Source organism: Camelus ferus, chromosome 12, assembly GCF_009834535.1.
Source record: "Camelus ferus isolate YT-003-E chromosome 12, BCGSAC_Cfer_1.0, whole genome shotgun sequence".
NCBI lineage: Eukaryota > Metazoa > Chordata > Mammalia > Artiodactyla > Camelidae > Camelus > Camelus ferus.
This window is the reverse complement of record NC_045707.1, coordinates 16034653-16056236: the sequence shown is the minus strand read 5'-3', so window position 1 is coordinate 16056236 and position 21584 is coordinate 16034653. Positions and strand designations below refer to the sequence as shown.

The 21584-nt window shown below is 38.9% G+C and overlaps 1 protein-coding gene across 4 annotated transcripts in view; it reads right to left on the bottom strand.

Annotated features, from left to right (window-relative positions):
- Positions 1 to 21584, bottom strand: part of DIP2B (disco interacting protein 2 homolog B) — a 194834-nt gene that overhangs the window by 21840 nt on the left and 151410 nt on the right. For all 4 annotated transcript variants that reach the window (XM_032492804.1, XM_032492801.1, XM_032492803.1 and 1 more), the window contains 9 exons: positions 20293 to 20407; positions 19595 to 19734; positions 18821 to 18957; positions 15640 to 15720; positions 13369 to 13496; positions 11516 to 11630; positions 8127 to 8328; positions 2749 to 2858; positions 2516 to 2596 (listed from right to left, as the gene is read on the bottom strand). In XM_032492804.1, the coding sequence (XP_032348695.1) occupies positions 2516 to 2596; positions 2749 to 2858; positions 8127 to 8328; positions 11516 to 11630; positions 13369 to 13496; positions 15640 to 15720; positions 18821 to 18957; positions 19595 to 19734; positions 20293 to 20407 (1109 nt within the window). The remainder of the gene's footprint in view (positions 1 to 2515; positions 2597 to 2748; positions 2859 to 8126; positions 8329 to 11515; positions 11631 to 13368; positions 13497 to 15639; positions 15721 to 18820; positions 18958 to 19594; positions 19735 to 20292; positions 20408 to 21584) is intronic.

Here is a 21584-nt window from a genome sequence, read left to right as displayed (position 1 = left end):
ACCGTGACTTCTTAATACTGATGGCTGATTCTTTTTTCTTTATATTTTTACCACCAATGAAATATTTGATGTTCAAAGAACAGCACTGTACACATGTATTTTTGCTTTTTAAAATTTGTTTTCTTTTGTTTTGTTTTTTTGGGGGGTAATTAGGTTTATTTACGTATTTTTAATGGAGGTACCGGGGACTGAACCCAGGACCTTGGCACGCTACTAAGCATGTGCTCTACCACCAGTCTATTCCCACCCTGCCTCATACATACGTGTTTTTGAGCTTTGCTTTTCTCTCAACATTCTGTTAAGAGTCATCTATGCTGTAGCGCCTAGGTATATATAGCTCATTAGATTTTATTGCTGAATAGGATTTAATTATATGAACATGATAATTTATTCATCCATTCTACTGCTGATGGACAATCCATTCCCATACATGTATCCTGGTGCACAAACGTACGCATTTTGGTCAGGTGTAGACCTATAAGTGGAACTGCTGGGTCATGGGGTATGCCTACTTTCAACTTGACCAGATAAAACCAAATTGTTATTTGTCTATCATGCCAGTACCACACTATCTTAATTACTGTAACTTTGTAACTCAAAAAAACTCACCATAAAAGCAAGTTTACTGAACTGTTAAAAATAACTTTAAAATTTTATTAATATAAAGTAGTACATGTTCAATACAGAAAACATGGAAAATATGGATGAGTAGCTACAAGTAAGACACAAACACTATTAAACATCTGGGTGTATATTTTCCTGGCTTTTAAAAAATGGAAAAATCTACATATTACATATAAATTCACACACAATATTAAAATTAAAAAAAAGGTATACTATACCAGAGGCTTGGTAGTCCACTGGCTAAGAATGTGGGCTTGAAGCCAGTCTGGGTTCAAAGGAAGGGGCTAATTTCCTAGTCCTACCACTTAAGGCCCTGTGACCTCAGGTATGTGATTTTATGTCTCTGTGCCTCCATTTCCTCAACCTTAAAATGAACTGTGAAATATAAAGCACCCAGAACAGGGTCTTCAGTAACTACTCAATTATTATTAAAGTTTTATGTCCTATTCTTCCCACTTCCACACTATGAATATTTTCTGGGTCATCAACTATTCTTCTATAACATTGTTTTGAATGACTGCATAGTACTTCATCATGTTTACATGCCATAATTTAGTCAGCCAATTTATCTACTACTGGACATTAAGCTTATAAAACTGAAATGAATAATATTCCTTTGGCTAAAATCAGGGTTAAATTCATAAGGCCATTTCTTACAATAGCCTTCTTTTTGGTCCATGGTATGGCAGCAAACTCAACTTAGCAAGGACCGTTTCCTGGGCATGAGGGAGCAATGCCATATGGTTCCTAAGCTTTCTGGTGATCTGGGCTAATCCAGGGTAAAATGTTAGAATATGCAGAAAAATAAATAGACTACATGTCCTTTAGTCATCCATATATATATATTATTCCTGTAACCAAGAAGCAAATTTAAGCTTATGTTCATTATCAAATAATTTGGAGTTTGACTTTATGGGGCCATAACTTTAACTGTAGCCAACCTTGGGAGTGGAGTGGGGAACAAACTGGACTGACATCTTCTGACTAAAATGGAAGGACCCAAGTCAATCCACGGGCTCAAAGAGAAGCCCATTTCATGTAGAGGTCGAAGAAGGAAGTCCTAAAGTTTTCTCCCATAGAGCAATGTTTCTTAAGATTTTTAAAGACTTATCACTAAGATGCATAGCATTTTTGCCTCAAGTTCTATCACTGCATAAATTCTCAAAGTTGTGTGAGTGTGTGTATCAATTTCAGAACCTAGGGGGCTGGGGCAGAAGGGGGCAATTTGGGTAAGCCCCTAAGAGATTCTGACAGGCCCTCTAGTCTTCCCCTGCTGGTGAGAAATACTGTTCTATGCTATGGTTATAGTACTTGTAGCTTCTGACTCAGCCACTAAAACAAACAAATCTCAAAAGACTCCCACAGAATGCATAACTTAAAAAATACAATATTCTGGTGCACCATCCATTAGGAAGCAGTAGTTAAATGGACTATTGAATAATTTGCTTTTTATGTTAGCAATAATCATTTATGTATCATTTAAGTATGTACTAAAAATAACTCTGGTTTTTAAAATGTTGATCTAAAGTCATTTTATTTCTAGTGGAAATAAAAGAATTAAAAGTCACATTGGGTAAAAAAATTACATGACAATGCATTCTGTACTTCTGGAGATCTATGTAATTACATACCGTCCCTACTGTTCCTATCAGAACTGAATAAAGATGACTTGATTGTAACAAAAGAAGAGACATTATTGAATAACATTTCAGGTTTCATTTCAACCTTGAAGTGATTGTATAATTTATCCTCATAATTCAAAACAAGGAGAAAGCAATAAATCCTTCCTCAGAATTGACAACAGAAATTTTCTGATGAAAGAAAGAAATCAAGAGTGCCTAAGAGACTCACAATATCCAGCTGATTAGATATAGAATTGAATTTTTAATACCTTGGCATTTAACAGCATGAAGAGTACATGGTCAGGAGTTGCCTGGGCTCGCCACTGTAAAATCTCTGCCAGAAATTGGTGCTGAGATCATAAAGCAAAAAAAAAAAAAAAAAAAAAGAATCAGGGTTAGCAACTTTTAAAAAGCTAGACAGTGCATCTCTCCCATCTGTTATCTGAAGTGTAGGTTCTGTCCTTGACTTGCTTATAAAAATCAACACTTCTGGAACACTTACCTTCCTCACTAAATCATTTTCTTCAATTTGCCCAAGGTCCCTTCCTGCAGCTTGTGCAATGCGTTTTCCTGCAACCAGGTTCCCAACCATCACAGAAGCAGGGCCTACACCTGTAAGTAAAAGCCAAAATCAACTCTCTGGAGATGGTGATTCAAGCTACATACCTCCTCTCCCCTTAAGCATTTCCAGACTGCCTAAAGCAGGTTCAAACACTAATTCAACAATACTGACTGAGCATCCTTCCAGGCACTGGGGCACAGTAGCAAACAAGACACAGAGCTTGCATTCTGGCAGGGAAAGGCAACAAATAAAAACATACTCAAATAAATTATGTCAGGTAGCAGGAAGTGACAGAGAGAAGGAAAATAGGACCACAGGAGAGATGAGGTTTTGGGACAGGGGGTAGCAGGACTGGGTATAGGGAAGTTTCCACTCTGAGGAGGTGGCAGTTGGTTGCATGGGGTTCCTACTGATAAACAATTTCATCTGCCCCAATCATGGATAAAACCCTAATAGCAGGTTTAACAATAATGAATATCTGGTCTGAAAAGAAACCTTCCATCTATGAGGACTCAGCATGAGCTCATCAGGAATATCAGAAGGGCTTTATTTTAATGTGTAATGAAATCCAGATTGTGGGACATTCTATGAGACAAGTGGCCTGGACTCTTCAAAAAGTCTTTTGAAGACTTCTGCTAGAGAAGGGCATACAGTAACACTCAGAACGGTGGTATCCTTATTTCCTTTCCTACCTGTTGTTCTTTCCCAACTTTTACCACTATGAAACACACACATACACATACACATACACATACACACACTCCCCTTCCTTTAGGGAGCTGTCTAGTGGTTTTCAAAAACGTCACATTGGTCCTACATTACAAATGTTACGGGATTTGGTCGTTCTCACTCCTTGCTTTTATTTCTATGTTGATGTTTCAATAATGCAGTGAAGACTAAAGTCAGATATTCCTGTGGAAATTACCTACTTTTTTAATCAGTTTCATGTAACTTACAGTTAGTTTTCAGCTGCTTTGGGTGGTTTCACAGTCTATTTAATATTCTTATGCTTCTTTGCCTAGATTTACTTTCACCCAAAGAACTGGGTGAAATAGCGTGGACTTGAAGATAGTTAACATAACTCTGAATGACCAGATCTTCAGTGAAAATTTATCTTAGATTTTAAGAGACAGTATTCTCTGAGTTCATATTTCTGAGTGAATCAGCTTTCTAGAACTATATAAGGGAGAAGAGGAAAATAATTTTTTCTCTAAGCAAAATGAAATCCTTTCATATTTTCTGTTTTGTATCAACGTTCTGACTTCTGCCTTGTGTTCACAAATGATCATTCAGCTCAATTGGAGCTATCATTATTCTCAAATAATTTTGTGTGTGCATGTGGCATGTCAACCTGTAACTACCAAAAAGTTGAAAATATGATTTTCATACAAACACATGAAGACCATTTCTTCTCATTAATGCTGTAATCAGCAGGATGGAAAGTTGATTCAGAAGATGATTGTTAGAACAAGGGTTGCATAGGCAATGGAAAAAAGAATGTGGATGTCAGATTCAAAGATGAGATATAAAACTAGTTAATGTTCTACAGGGCAATGAAACCCTTACCTCTGAGTTATGTTTTCTATCAGAAAATAATGATTTGCATCTCTGCCAGACAAAAGTCTAGAAGTTAACGTGCAACTTCACAGAATATAGGCCTTAATTTACAGTAAGTATTAAGTCAATCAACGGCACATTCCTTATATATAGACAATTAAATAATCTTTGGGTGGGCCTGTCAAACAATGTTCTAATCTACTATGTCTCTAAGAGAACATGCTGCCCTACCTTTGCCTGACTTCCAAGTTTGGTTCATTTTTCTTAATAAACTATGTCTGGTCAGTACCAAAACCAAACAACACCTAGAAAGACAGCAGGAAATGCTGGCTTATTAGATAGGACAGTTTGATGCAAGCAGCAGAAATCCATTTAGGCTAACTTAAGTTTAGAAGGAATTTACTGGAAAGATTATAGGGTAACTTAACACTGTATGCCTTTCTTGATGGTCACTTAAAGATGAAAACTCCAGTGTATCAAACTAAGAAGATGGCTAAAACATATCAAAACTTAATGCCAGCTGAGTTTCGAATAATGCTGATGTCATGCTTAGATTGTTATTAACCAATGCTTATTGCCAAAATCTGTTGATCATGAATGTACTGAAATGGGTGGAACAAAAACACTTAAATCACAGAATCACTTTAAAGTATTTAGAGAAGCGGGGTAAAGAATATAAGGGTATTCTTTCACTATTTGGCAACTTTTCTGTAAGTGAAATGATCTCAAAATGAAAAATTTTAAAAAAACAAACAAAACCCTAAAGGGCAAAGTACTCCAACACTACGCTGAATGGTTTTCATCTACAATGTGTCTGTCCATTGAAATTTTAAGTATGATAGGCAAAATTCTTTCCCAAGAGACTACATAATCAGTTACATATATATCATGTTGGAGACAGCCTTTTTACTAAGGCAGGGACCCAGAGTGTATGTGACTGTGTACACTGTCCAATCCTGGACTCACACTGTAAAGTTAATAAAGGCATGATATTTTAAAAAGTGAATTTTTCAGACTAATTTAAAAGGACAAAAATAATTCAGCAGTAATTTTGTGAGATCCTCCTGTGTGCACTTCTTGAATCTATGGGTCAAAGGAAATGAAAGATTACGGAAAGCAGTAACATCTAGGAGGCTAACTGTAGACACTGCAGTACCTGTAAATATGTCTTATTTTCCCCACAAAATTCTGCAAATTTCTAGTGGCAAAGACTAGTCATCAGTCCCAGTTATCTATTCTTCTTTTCCTTAAAAACACAACCCCCATTTTTCAGCTAGACAAATGCCTAGAATAAAGACTATATTCTTTAGTATGGGAGAATAATAGGTAAAAGGAAGTGATAGTGCAATTTCTAGAAAATATGTTTAAAGAGGTAGGGTACTCCCTTCCCTGTCTTTTTCTCCTGCCTGCTAACTGGAATGCAGAATTGATGGCTGGAGGTCAGGGGCTCTGAGGCAGTATGTTAAGGCTGGCTGTGGCAGATCATTTTACTTTCTTACAAGTCTTCTTTGCTCTGATTACATGAGAGGAGTATATCCCTCTCTGCTCCACTGACTCTGGGCATGGTCTGACTTATTTTGGACAATGAAACGTTAGGAAACATGAAACAAACAGAAGCTTTAAATATGCTTGTGTGGCTTGGCTTGCCTTCTTGCTTTTGCCATCTGCCTTGAGGAAAATATGGCCCAGGTAGCTACTGGTGCCATGATGAGGCGACACATGGAACAGTTCTGAACCCAACCTACAGCCTGGAGCCACGCCAAGGCCCGCTGATCCCCACCATGTTCAGCAGATCTACACTCCACGAATGAAAAATAAGTGCTTCTTATCTTGAACCACCCAGTTTTAGGGTTATTTGTTATACAGCATTTGTACAGCAATAGTTAACAGATAGCAATGCCAGCGCAAAAAGGTAGGAAGCTGGAACCACAGTGATTGCGGATCCGCCATCCTAGCCCTGGACTTCTAGATCCAGATTTCTTCTACCTGAGAAAGAAATCAACCTGTCTTTTGTTTAAGCAGCTGTTATGTTTTTCTGAAACCTGCAGCCAAAATCAGTCCTAACACAGCCCCATTCTTTACACATAGCTTAATAGGCATCTCAGTGAGATTTTTGTCACTGGGCTGCCTGACACTTTCTATCTTCCTTTTCCTCTGCTTTCCTTTCTTCCTTCCTATATACCCAACCCCACGCTCCTGTATTCTTTTTAAACACCAACCTATCATGCTATCCCCACATCATTTCTGCTCCATCCACGCCATGATTTTCAAACTGCTTTGGTCCGAACCATATGCATACCACTCAGATTTCAGCAGACAATCACAACAGATAGCAAAAATACAGAATCCAAACCTAATGCTTTCATCAGACAGGTGGATGCTATGCTGATGGGGGTTTAGGACTAAGTCTTTTTTACACGTTTTATCATTTAGTAAAAATGCCTGAAACCTGGCTAACAAAAGCAATGTTTTAGGCATCTACCACATCTCTAAGTAGCATCTTTTAAGTATCTACTGACACAGAAGTTTTGTTAAAGGGATCCTAGATTAAATGTTATTTAAAATAGGATTTTACTTATATGAGAAATAAATATATGACTTCAGTATAACAGAATTTGAGATGGAGAAGGATTTGTATGTTTTACATATCTGTCAGATACTTAGGCAGGTAATATGAAGATACTTTTTAAATATTTCTTGACTAGTAATGTACAAATTTAATTCTAACTGCCCCTTTAGAATATTAGTCTCCATAAACTCTTATTTCCACGAGCAGAAACTGATGAATATCACATATACTTTAGCTCTATACACACTGTTACTAAGATGAGGTTAGTTGGTGAGTTGAAAACAACATCTAGATAAACAACTGTGATATGATCTTCAGCCACCAGACCACTGACGTAATTACTACAAAGTAGAGTATATTAACATTTTAATATCCTAATAAAAATATCCTAGAGTCAGAGGCTTACCTTATATTTTATTATACATCATATTTACCTTTCAGCAAAAGCGGTCTTACAGAAACATAACTAAATGCCCCACTTCCTTTTGCATTCCTAATCTTCCCACTTTTATCTTCTTTTCCCAACACATTTGGAGGCTAATGTACAAAGTGTGCATGTGTGTGTGTGAGTGTGTGTATGTGTGAGAGTATGTGTATGTGTGTGTGTGTGTATGTGTGAGAGTGTGTGTATGTGTGTGCGTATGTATGTGTGTGGGGGTATGTGTGTGTATATGTGTATATGTGTGTGAGTGTGTGTGTATGTGGTAGCTACATGATCTGTAAAGACCACATTTTGGCTTTTGTGTGTTTCCAGGCAAACAAGAAACTAGGAGGCTCTCATTAACTTCTCAATTAAAATGGGAAAAGCATCAATAAAACTTAATGATTTCATGTTGGACTGAACAGACATTTTAACATGACTGACCATCAATTACTCCTGCCTTTCGTCTCCTACTCAGCCTTATAACCTAGGTCTGTTCAGAAATGAGGCAAAAAGATGAAATTGAGTATTTGTTTTTTTTTTCTCTAGAGGCACCCTACTGAGAATTACTCAGAAGGGGGAGTCAACAGTAAACCTGGAGAAGCTATTTTCCAAAATCTCAATCTTCTCTGCTTTTCGTCAGCTGATACTATTCTCATGTTACTCATTAATCTTTGTAAAGTCTAACTCTAGAGAAAAGAATCATGCTGAAAGAAACCAGTTTCTTAAAGTTACAATTTTAATGTCACGACTTCAAAGCCAGCACCTTACCTGGTTGCTTTTGCCGGGGTTTTGGCAGATTGGTCACGCATGTATGTGGGCACATGAGGATATTGCAAGGATGCAGTGATCCCTCCAGAAACAGCTGTTTTGTCTGAGATATATGGATCCCTCCCAATGGAGTTTTGGGCAATGTATTGGCAGGCACCAGAGCAAGACAATAAACCCCCACTTGATGAATGCTATCGATTGCCTAGAAAAATACAAAATATAGAAATAAAACATTCAGTGAGATTAATTTTATAACATTTGGCATCCGTCTAACATAATCCATTATTCTATTCTAGGCTTTTTCTTTATCCATTCTAGGTCTAGACTCTGGTAGAGTATTAAGATCTCACATCTAAAGGTACCTAGTTCTTCCAGAGATGGCACAGGGGTGAGATACCATCTAAATGGACAGAGGTGGATACTGGTTCACAAGCCTCAATATGTTCTCTCTTGAGTGATAATGTCCAAAAACCTAGAAATTTGTTTTAGTTCTTTAAACATTTTAGCTTTCCAACATGGCTCAATTAAACAGAGGCCGTCTTTTTATTATAAACACACAGAAGCTCTGTAAGTAAGCCCTTGTTTAAGTGGTTCTCCAGGTTACCAGGAATCTCCTCTGCAAAACATCTAGGTGAGGCCCACCGAACACTGAGCCCTGGAGGCCACCAGCTCCCGGGGCACCCCTGCTCCCAGCCGCCCACTTGCGCGCTCACTGAGCGTCAGCTCTGCCTGCTTCCACATCTTTCCACCAGCTATTCTTGTTATTGTGCTCCTATTATTTAATTAACTATTATGTCAACTGATAAAATATGAATGCAAAACAAGAGAAAGAGCTAAGCTTTGGAAAGACTCATTAGAGGTGAGTTCCTAAAAAAACTACTGTTGGTAAGAATGGGCAAGTTAATTCTAAAAGGTAATAAGGATTACGTATTCCAGTTTCTAATACTCACGTTCTAGTCTAACTTAAAGGAAATGAAACCAGAAACCAAAGACAATGAGTTTGGATGAGTTAATAGAAGTAAGTTGACCTGGAACTCAAATTGGTGTACTCACACTCACACTACTCTATATTAAGTGAAGGCACATTTATATGTTCTGTGTTAAAATTTAATACTTGAAGAATTTCTCATTTTTATGGTTTTCTGCGTCCACCACCTTTTAAAACCAACTGACCAACTACCAATACCAGTTCCAAACACAGCAGTTACGCAGGTTCTTTTGTATTACCCACAAGTCTTACTGAAAAGGAGATAACAACCTGAGAAGAAGAATGGACCAGAAGTCATAAAAGATGGACAAGGCCTTTCATTAAAATGACTTAAAAAGGCAAAGGAATAAACTTGAAAAGCACATTCCTCAGACTCTCCTACTGACCAGCAGAAACAGCTGGGAAAACGGGAAGTCTGGAAGAGTCCCTAAGTCTCTGGTAACTTAGAAAATACAAGAAGTCAGCAAATGCACTACGAGTAGCCTGGGATCCCCACTGAAAACATCCATCTGGTAAGTCGCCTACTGACCAACTTCCTTAGAAGGTGCTGAGTTAGGTGTTTAGTTTATATCAGACACAGACCTGGAATGAAAAAACCTCTGGGCTCCAAACTACCAGAGCAGATGGTGTTCTTACTGTTCTCCTAGGCATCCAATGCCCCGAGCTGAGAAGCTACAGAGGAAATAATGCCCTCTTATTTCATGCCCAGATCACCCCAAATGACTTTAACAGGGATTTGGGTTAGGGAGTTAGCACTGTATTTAATTCCTATAGTTGGTTTCCAGGGAAAAATAACAAGTATCTTGGGGAATTTGCTTCCTATAACAGGAAAAAAATGCATAATTCACCGCAAGATCCTACCACTACTCCCCAAAGTTCTTTCTGGATGAAATAAGCAGTTTGTTTGAAAATATGAATAAACATTCTCTTTGCAGGTATGATTCGTAGTCATCTTTCCCAGATCACCCAATCCCCCCTTCTTCGTAGTTTCTTCTATCTAGTTCAGCTTCAGTAGATTTTTTTCTTTTCTCTGATTTCCCACTACCAACAGCTTGTGCTATACCAGCTGATAATTGAGAACCACAGACCTTGCGGATAGGAAGAGATCTTAAAAGTCACCTAGTGCTATCACTCACCTCATGCTTGCACCGTTTCCACAACACTACTACTGGCTGGCAGTAAAGAAATCCAAATGCCCCAAGCAGACAAGTTATATATGAGCGCCAAGCAGACAAGTCATTCACGCTGGGAACACTGTCAACACACAGAAGTTGCTATGGCAAGGATAGTCCATGCTTTCTTTGGACCATTTATTTATCCAACAAATATTTACTGAGCCTACTCTGATGATGTGCTGGCCTGATGCTGTCTGATTCTGGGGGCTGAGCAGGGAACAAGAGAGACAAAGTCTTGGCCTTCATGAGGCTTATATTACAGTGGATGCAGAAAACAATAAATATAAACACATATATGCTGATAAATACTAGTTAGAAAAATACAGAAGAGTGAGGTGACAGAGTGGAAGGGAATGTTACTTAAGATAGATGGGCCTCTCTATAAACTCCTCACTGGAGATTAGGCATATGATTATTCTATTTTATGTTAAACATAATCGCCATCATCTTTTACTGAATGCAGGCACTAAATATTTCAATTCATTATCTAATTACCATCAATTAATTCTTTCAACAGCTCTGTAATATAGATAATTTTATCCCCACTTTACAGATTAGGAACTACACTCAGTGATGTTAAGTAACTTGCCTAAAGCACTTATGTGGTAGGGAGTGGAGCTGGGGTTCACGGTATGATTCTAAATGAACACCAGGCTCTTTTCATCATTTTAGCCTGCTCTCTCTAGAAACATACCCCTTACACTAAGCCCAACTCTTCCTCCTCCATTAGTGGTTTATTTCACCTAGATCTCTAACTCCACAGCAAAGCTCCCGCCAAGTAAGAGCAAGGTCTTATACCTCCCTGGATCCTCTGCACTTTAGGCACCACTTAAAGCATGTAATAAGACTGCAACTGTTGACATGGGGACTGATTACTGTCAAAGGTGTGTTCCACATTTGGACAGTTAAAATGTTCGTAAGCAGTAAATGCTCAGGCACAAAAAAATGAAAGAACTTGCTGCGCCAAGTCAATTCAACTGTTTTTGGCAACCTGACCAGAAAAATACTATGTGGGCCACCAGGAGGCCTGGTATTAGTTATCTAATTTTGCTAACAGTACCCAGAATACGTGAGTAGTGACTGGAAGGAAAAAAATAAGGTGGTGTAAGTGGTCCATTGAAGAAAAATTCAGCAAATATTTATTGGGTGCTAGCCAATAAATATTGGCTGCTGCCACCTCTGACGACAACGCCGACTGCCCCAACAAAGACCCCAGGTGTGCTCACCTGCAGCACACGGCTCATCCACTGGAAACTATCTTCCTCGGAAGCGTCGGGTCTTTGTTCCGCAACCACCACGATGCGCTCATCATAAAATACAGACACAGAAAACACAGCAATTCTAAGAGAGACAGATCAAACACATCAGGACTCCCTTCACAACCAGTCCTATTTGCTTTGCTCAGTTGGAATTACAGAGAGGAGACATCCCCACCACACTGCCCAGGAATGAGTAGTTTAGAAAAGAAAATGTCACAATCATTACCATCAAAACGAGGACTCAAAAAACATGTATTAAGCACCACTGTAGTGAATGTTGGGACGTAGCAATAAATAAGACAGTCCCTGTCTTCGTGGAGCTTGCGTGTCAGAGACAGAACAAACAAATAAATGTAAAATAATGTCATGTGGTAATATACACTAGGGGAAACCAAGGCGGGGGGCGCAGCGGTGTGCGGGGGGCGTGCTATGAAGGCGGGGTGGCTGGGGAGCGCCTCCCTGAGGAGCGGACACTGGAGCAGAGACCTGAATGAGGTGAGGACGCGAGCCGCGCGAAGATCTGGAGGAAGAGGTTTCCGGGCAGAAGGAACGGAAAGCGAAAAGGTTCTGAGGTAGGAACGAGCTTGGCAGGTTTGAGGAACAGCAAGAAGGCCAGTGTGCCTGGAGCAGAGTGGTGAAGCAGAGAGTGGTGGGGAGAGGTCAGACCCAGCCCGGGTGCTCACCGCGGACCTGGTCGGCCGGGGGTGGGGGATGTTCTGAGTGAGGTCTCCGCTCGAACGTCCCCTTACTGGTGAGGCATTCCCAGACCACCCCACACAGACCCGCAGGCACCCCCCCACCCTGTGTGTCATACCTGCACGGCGCTCCTCACCAGCTCACCTGTTACCTAGTTCCCTACGTGGTTACCTTCTGTTCCCCCAGTGAGAATGTGGGCTTCCCCAGGGCAGACACCTGGCCTGTTTTGTTCACTGCCACCCCTGAGCATCTAGAACAGTGGCAAGCAGTTGGCACCCAATAAATATTTGCTGAATGAATGTATGAAATAATGGGAAGTCAATGGAGAGCTGAGTGTGCCAGCAAGCCGGGCCATCTCCCTCCCTTCCTGCCTTCCATCCACATATATTAACTGAACACCTACTGTGTTCCAGGGGCTGTGCTGAGTGCTGGGGATATAACTGCACCCTGTAGAGTTTACATCTCTTAGGAAGTCACACCATTATAAAAAACCACACCTTTCAGGAACTGGTTCTCTAACTAGTTTCATTAATTTTTCTAATTTCTTCCAAAACTAAGGTACACCAAGATTGCTTTAAAGATATATATCCATGATTGTAAACTACTAACATCAGTGACTCAAATATATATCAAATACCTTTTCTTGAATTAATAAGCAAAGAAAAAAGGGTATCTAACTGACTTCATTCATGGAATCTGAAATCTGCGCTTATGTACTATGTCAATCTCTGCATTAAAATGGTATAATAATTTAGTTAAGAGTCAAGTAAGAGAAGCAACTCTTAGATGCAAAACTCCTACAGAGTAGCATCTATCCCAGTTAGACTGACTGGGACTACTTCTGTATTGAAGGGATGTAGGAGATTCAAGGCTTTAGAATCTCCTTAGTCCTCAGGATTCAACAAACAGTAATTAAAAACTGAAGTACAGGATATTATCTTATTCCTCTCAATTATAGCTAAAGAACCAGACATTTTATGATAAATCTTCAAAGCCCAGGTTGGCTATGCTTAACCAAAACAACCTTATCACTTGGAAAGAGAATCTACAGAAAACAAATCACCCAATAACGGTATCTTAAGATTCCACTGCAAGTGCGAATATATGAATTTCATACTACTCACCTTCCTCTGTACACAGTCTTTATTGATTCAACAGCCAATCCAGTAGCAACAATGTCATCAGCATTATGTCTTCGACCGCTAACCATCAGTAACCCATCCATTTTTCCAACCACAAACACCAAGCTGCCCTGCAAGGTAACAATGATTTACATAATTTAAATAGTAAAAAAGACATTTTACCTCTAGCCTTGAAATAAATGTCATCAAAAACGTAAGAAAGAAAACAATACCATATTTTATAGATTCTAAGTGTTTGACATTTCAACATCTCAGAAATCAGTGGCATCTCTCAGTTAATGGGGCCTTAACAGTTCATAAGAAGGGATTCCATTCATATTCATTCTTAGGGAGGAATTTTATAAGAAAGCAGCTAGGATGCCACATGAGCCCAGTTTATCTTCCCAGCCACGATTATGTATTAGTTCATCTTCTATAGTTATTTATAGGATGGATGCAGAAAGCTGGTAGGTCATTTAACACTGGAATCAGGAAAAGATTAAAACAGTTTTAATGTAGGAATGAATGTCTCAGATTTATAAGGGTAATGTTTCCATCTGGCAAGATTAAAGTTAATGAAGAAAGGTCTAAGGAACATTATAGAGGCCTCTTCTTTTTAATAAAATAACTGAGCTACAGGAAAGTCTGCTGTCAATGCCCTAAAAGCATCACTGTAAAAATAATTCTATTATTTATTATTTCATATAATTATTATCAATAATTCTCCCAGACTCATTTGTTACAGAATTCCTAAATTTCTCGGACCATTTGCATATATTCAGTTATCCAGTAGTCATCTCTGTTTGAATGTCACTCATGGATTTACTAAGCACAATGGAGTGCCATACAACGACTGGGCTATGTAAGCAAGACATAACCTCTAGTCTCAGGGAGCTACTGTCATCCCAGAAGACAGAAGAGAACCAGCCATTTCCAACAGTCTGGAAAGTGCTATGGTGGAAGTAAATAAAGACAACAAGACAGTCACTGCTAGTCCCTCAATGCCCCTGCATTTCTTTCATAGTAACAAAATTTCTAGCTGGGCAAGACTGACCAAAATAAAGACTGCATTTCAGTCTCCCTTGCAGCTATGTGTAGCCATGTGACTAGTTCAGAAGACCGAGATATAAGCAGAAGGGTTGCTCAGCAGCTCCAGGGACTCTTCCTTAAGGGGACAATTTTTTTTTAAGTTTTATTTATGTATTTTTAATTTGGGGGGTAGGTAATTAGGTTTATATATTTTTATTTATTTATTCTTTAACGGAGGTACTGGGGATTGAACCCAGGGCCTCATGCACGCTAAGCATGTACTCTACCACTAAGCTATACTCTCCACCCTCAAGAAAATAATGTTAAGGGCTGTGCCCTGTCCTCTATCCTGCTTCCTGGAATGCAGATGTGATGGCTAAAGCTACATTGTGGGGCTCAATAGTGGAATGGAGCTGGGGCTTTGAGAATTTCTCGGTGTTGAGTGAAGAAGTCAAGACAGTAGCTGTAGATGTCTCTTTCTAGGAGAGCAATTCTCTTAGGGGAATGCTGTCACTCCCACAACCAGCCATAAATGGTGGGGAAGAAATAAAATAAAATCAGATCTTTTCTTATATAATTTGAACTGTTAAGAGGAGGAGAGTAAGAAGGTAATTAGACATGGATGGAGGTGTGTGGGCTCAACTATGATAATGGATGCCTATTAGTTACAAAACAAAATCCAAACCTCCCATTATGTCATGCAAAGCGCTTCATGCTCTGGCTCTCTGCCTTCCTTATTGGCTCATGAAACTAACTGCGAACTCTCTGACAATAGGTTTTGCATCCTAATTCTCTCTGTAAACCTAGTGCCTGTAAATATCCATATGCTGAAAAACATATTGTTTTCATTCAAAGAATTTTCTGTTACACATGGTGTAGTACTAATAATCTGTGTGAAAGCGCTTTTTGCGTTATTTATTATGGTTTCCCTTTGCCACTGAAAGTAACTTATTTCTAACTCTTCTAACTTATTTGAAACATTTTAATCAAATCAAAGCAAGGTAGCAAGAATAAATGAAAAGAGTTTTGAAAATAAAAAATAATATCTTAATCTGAAGGAATAAAATGAATTTGGGTAACGGAAGTAATAAACATTAACTAACTTTAGACACTTTTACAGGAACTGCTCTAAACATAAGTTAAGTGGCCGTGTAACACTCTTGGACCGATAAGAATTTGTTCTGTGAGCTAAACTGCAAATAATTGGAACAGATGCACCAAAACAAACATGAAACCATCACTTACCGGCCCTACAAAGCCCAGCAATCCTGACCGGATGAATGGGACATCCCCAACAGGGGAGCCTGCAGAATTCACTGGAATCACCTTAAAAGACAGAAGGAAGAAAGTAAAAATCTTAGCTTTTTAAAGAAGACTTTTAAATACATGCTTGTTGAAAATTAAAATTATATAAATGGTGAATCCAGTAATCCCACCCCCTTAGGAGATAACAAGTATAACTTGCTGTTTATCTCTCCGGACTTTTTTAGATTCATGTATTAACATAAGAATTTTTTTTAAAAAAGGATCATATTACACATACTGTTTTGCAACTTGCTTTTTTCACATATTCTGTATTATATATACATAATATATGTATTTCACATAATGTATGTATTTCACATAATGTATGTATTTTGGATACCTTTATTATAAGCTGGTAACAGTCAATCTAGCTCCCTTTGTACAGGAGTCCTATAATAAACCATCACATTGGGGATGGCATAATATAGCCCTTGGAATAAGATGTAGGTTCAATTTCTGGCTCCGCCACTCACTAGTAATGTGGACTTTGGGCAGGTTTCCTGGACTTCTCTAAACCTCAGTTTCTTTGGTCATAAATTGGAACTCCCAGTGCCTCTCATTTCGCTTTAAAGAATATAAACAGATTTGCAGACATAAACTCATGGCCTGGACCAGATCAGTACTCAGGAAACCATCAGAGTTAGTACTATTAGAATGTAACCAGTCTTTCTGGCTAGATAGGTCATTCTAATTTTTCACTATTACAAACAGTGCTTTACTGAATACTATTGTACATATTTCTGTGCATTTATACAAAAGGCATGAGTCTTTTCCATTTTAACAGGCTGTTGTACAAAATTACTATAGCAATTTACACTCCAGCAATGCTGTATTAGAATATTTTTCCTAGACTCTGGCTAGTATTATATGTTATCAGTTTTTCTAAACTTTGCCAATCTGGTAGACAAAAAAAGGTACCCTGCTATTATTTTAATTGTATTTCTTTATTACTAATATGGATGAATCTCTTTTCCTTTGTTTCCTGGCCATTTGTATTTCTTTTGTGAATAGTCTATCCATGTGTCCTGTCTATTTTTTTCTATTTGATTGCAGTTTTCCCTTTAATTTTTAAGATTTCTGTTTTTATATAGGGAACAATTATAAGAAAAGGTAACATCTATTAAATACTGATCATGTGCCACACAGAGGTGTAAATATTGTCCAGTTAATCCTTAAGAAAACTGTATGAAACAGAATGAATACTTTCATTCTACAGATGAGAAAGTAAGGCACAGAGAGTTTCATTTGCCTCATATCAAATAGCTGGCTAGTAAGGGATGAAGATGGAAAATTAGCTCTCTGTGTTGATATGTGCTACAAAGTTTTCCTCACCAGGAGCTTATTTTTAAAATACACTTTTATTTTCTGACCAGTCATTACTTGGTCTTTAGTCCTAGTGAAATGTTAACCACATTGGAAAATTCTCTCCAGGTTTAAATATAAAAATTCAGTGAGAAAAATATTAGAAACTTTAATTTGCAAAACCAAAGCAGTAGAGTTTTCTCCTTTTTTGGTTAGGATTTTTACTCTACTTCACAATATCATTAAATTTATACTGCAGATTTCAAAATTTCTTCATCACTATGGACCTAGCAATTCAGTATTAAATCTGAGAATTTTGGCTAGGCAGTTGCTCTCCCAGGAAAGGCCATGTAATAAAATACTATTAGCATCATCAAACCCTGCTCGAGGATGTTGTTCATCGTAAGGAAAATGCAATGAAGAAAAACTCAGACATTGGAAACATATGTAGTCCAAGCATTCAAAGGTAAGAGAAATAAGGTGAGATTTAAATTAGTAAAATGAATATACATTCAACAGAGGTAATTAGTCCCCTGTGAAAGTAAACCAGAGGGATGGCAGTAAACATATGCCTTAAGAGTTTATGAATGTCCACTGCTATCAAAGGGAACTGGTCACAACCTTTGAAGCCAGGCCAGGAATGGAGTAGTGATGATGAAGATGATGGTAACAATAGACACTTTATAATTTATATTATACCATCTTAGGCTGTGTAAACAGATGATGGACAGCCCAGGAGTTCTTAACCTTTTTCAGCCCCCACACCATTCATGTAGATAACACTCTCCCGCTATTTACACCTATTATTATATAACTACATGCACTGATTTTCAAATCGGATGGTAGACAGACATGCTCTGCCATACCAAGACTGAGAACCACCAGTCTAGATTATAGGAAAGGAAAGCTCAAAGAACTGAAAACAGGCAGAGGTCATATGAGCCCTGTCTAGTGTGAAGGGGACATGGCCCGTACACTGGAGTCTTCCATTCCCTAAAAAGTACCCTGAGGCAGGTTAACCCCAATTATGACACATAGACAATTAATTACGCCTGCTCTGATTTCCAGGCTCACTAGACAAACTTTTGTTATAATTCAGCTTCACATGCAGAACTGCCTGCAGGAAAATGATGTGCTACTTCCACTGGAATATGAGCTATCTGAGGAGTTTTGTTTGTTTTCCTGATGTATACCACGTGCATCTAGAATAGTGCCAGACACACAGACGGTACTCAACAAATATTTCTCTGACTGAAAGACTGAATAATGGAAGCAATCTGCCCCCGTGACAGGATCGGCTTTCAGGTTCAGTAGGGAGCTGGCATTCTGGTTTACATCAATCTTTACAAGCTGGGCTAGCTCGAGCCAACTCCTGAGAGGCAGACCCATCCTCACTGCTCTCTCAGAATTAAATCCTGGGGTTTATGCAGCCCAAACCATGGCACATGCACCAGAGTGAATTTTGGGGCAGCCTCTTAAACTCTTTATATATTTAACAGATAAACCACAGCATTTCCTGTGTGCCAGGTGCTGGTCTGAGCACTTTATCAACATTAACTCACTTAGTTCTCTCAACAGTCCTGAGGTAGACGCTATGATTCCTCACAGTTTCAAGAGAAGGAAACTACGGCACAGAGAGGTTAAGCAACTTGCCAGAGGTCAGTGAATGAGTGGCAGGGACAGGGCTGGAACCAGTGGTCTGGCTCTGAGCACACAATTGAGCGCTACACCGTGGTACTTCCCATCAGCTGACGCAGCTGCCCTAGGGACCCCCTGACCTCACCCAACATTTTCCCCATGAACCTGTAACACTGTGTACCTCAAATGTATTTTTTGTCACACCAGCAAGCCCGAAGTACATCATCCCTCCTGTTCTGGAGCTGACACAGATTTCTCCAATTTCATCCGTTTTGCAGAGTTGGGGAGGTCCATCGGGTCTCACAATACACATCATCCCTAGTGTACAGAAAAGTGCAGTCAAGGGACAGTCTGGAAAACCTTCACAAAAACAGCTTCGTCCTTATGAACCCAGGAAACTCGTGCATTTACTGAGTGGCATTAAGAAAGAATGCCAAACAGGAAGGATAAGAAAAGATCTGATACTACATAAGTATATCTGAAATTTCCATCTTTTAGCCCTGATAATAAACAAATAATTTTCTAAATTCAGCAAATAAAACATACAATAGATGCAGACTGGAGGTTTTAAAGACAGTGACTCATTGAAGTTCAAAGAAACAGATTAACTTAATTTACCCTTCCCTAGATCAAACTCAAACATGCACAAGAAGCAGTGTACTCTAACTTTCTGCCTGCCCCAATGTTTTGGCAATTACAGTGAAAACCAGACAATTTTAGGGTCACTCAGTACTTAGCTTTCCATGTGAACAACTGTAACTGAAGCATTCACAATTAAATCCTACAATTCTGCTGGAAGGTAGGTATAACTAGAATCACCTAACTATTAGAGAGGCTTTGAAAAATTAAGTGACTAAGTATTAAATTTTGGTTTTGGATCTCATATTTTATCAGGCTCTACTCTCTCTAAAGACAAATCTTTATGACAAACTGAATGGAGTTCCTGAGAACTCACCCCCGGGCATTACATGTCCCACATCCTGGACCGTCAGTGCTGAATTTTTATCTTCAGTATTGACCCGTATTACCCCATAGCTCAATCCATTCATGGAGAGAATGGCTCTTCCTGGCAAAGGGGCCCCTGGAACTCCAGGTCTGAAAACAAAATAAACTCATCAAATTTGGCAAATTAAATGTTATTAAGATAAAAGTATGAGTATGTAGGGAAGGAAATTTCCTCTGGCTAACACTCACACACAAATTCTCATTTTCTCTATCAATAACATGCCAAATTAATCAAAATTCACATGTGCAAAGCATGGTCAACTTTCACTCAGGTGGAAAAGTAAATTTTAATCAGTTAATATATCAGCTAGGGTGTACTACATATATAGGTACGTAAGCTACAGTCAAGAACAGTCTATTTCCAGTCTAAGATGCTAACTAAGGATTCTGAAGAACAAAATAAGACTGGAAAAGAAACAATTCACATATATGGTAATAATTAAAGTGAAATTTCAGTTTATCAGTTATACTTAGGGCAAGAGTGGGAAAAATAAATGAGATGCTTCAAACTGCTTTACAAAGTCATTTTCACTTTCCGGCTTATGAAGCAGAAAATTAGATAGTACCCCTTGTCACCGCCTGGTCAGTTTTGCACATTTGATCAAAGCTGTTAACATACACCAAGAGCACCAACACTGTGAAAAATACCTGCGGATTGCGACAGTCATGGCTTCAGCAGAAGTGGCACATGGACAGATGGCCTCAGGTTTCAGACCATGGCTTTGGAACAGACTCAGGAAGGCATCACAGGATGACACAGACCCTGAGGAGTTGAAACAGATCAACTTGAAAGCTGCAAATGTGATTTTCATTACCACAGGAAACTGGTAAAGGGTGGAAAGCCAACAACGTTTGTTTCTCGTGGGAATGCTCACTGTACGTCATTAATTCCATGCAAATATTTCACTGTGCCTGTGAGATGGTTGATAGGTTTCAAGGACAAACGAATGCTCGTCCAGCCCACAGAAGGTCACTGACACTATTTAAAGTTACACCTTGGAATAGGCTGCTCCTACCAAACCGCCCAATCAACAGTGGAGATGCCCTACAGGCAACAACTGCAACTTCCAGCCAGTCTGGAACTGAGCAACTCTTCCCAAAGTAACTAGTGCATCTTAGTCAGTGCAGTACAAATATTCTAGCTTAGTTTCATCCTCTTCATGCACTCTCTGACTTGTTTAAGGTCAGTCCCATGTCTGTATTTTATGCCAGGATGATCACTGTGACTGTGGACAAAAATCCATGATGACAAAGAGCACAGTAGTATCTAACATTATACCTGACTCTACCCTGTGCAGGCTCAGGACGGGGTGCTTGTGGGGAAAAGCAGGTAACACAGAAAGATCTCTGAAAGCTTTTGTAAACTCCTTTGATTTGCTGACAGGGAATTTACATAAGGCCAGACACTTGGTTACATCAAGTCACCTTATCACTCTTTTTGTTATGTGATAAAGGATCCAAATGAGTAAGGAGTGAGTTTAAAAGCTTATGGATCCATCAAATGATGAATGACTACATAAAATGTAGTATATCTACACATGGAATATTATATGGTAATAAAAAGGAATAAAATACAAACACATGTTGCAACATGGACGGACCTTGAAAACATGCTAAGTGAAAGGAGCTAGTCACATAGGGTATGACTGCATTAATATGAAGTGTCCAGAACAGGTAAATATGCAGAGACAGCCTGGGGCTGGGGGACAGAGGAGAAGAAACTGGGAGTAACTACAAATGGGTACAAGGTTCCTTTTTGGGATGATGAAGTTCTAAACTTAGGACAATGATGACAGTTGTAGAACTCTGTGAATATACTGACACCACTGAACTGTAAACTTCAAATGGGTGAGTTTTATGGTATGTGAATTATCTCTCAATGCAGATGTTTAAGAAAATGCTTACAGAAAGGGGATGAAAACTTCAGCCTACCAAGGAAA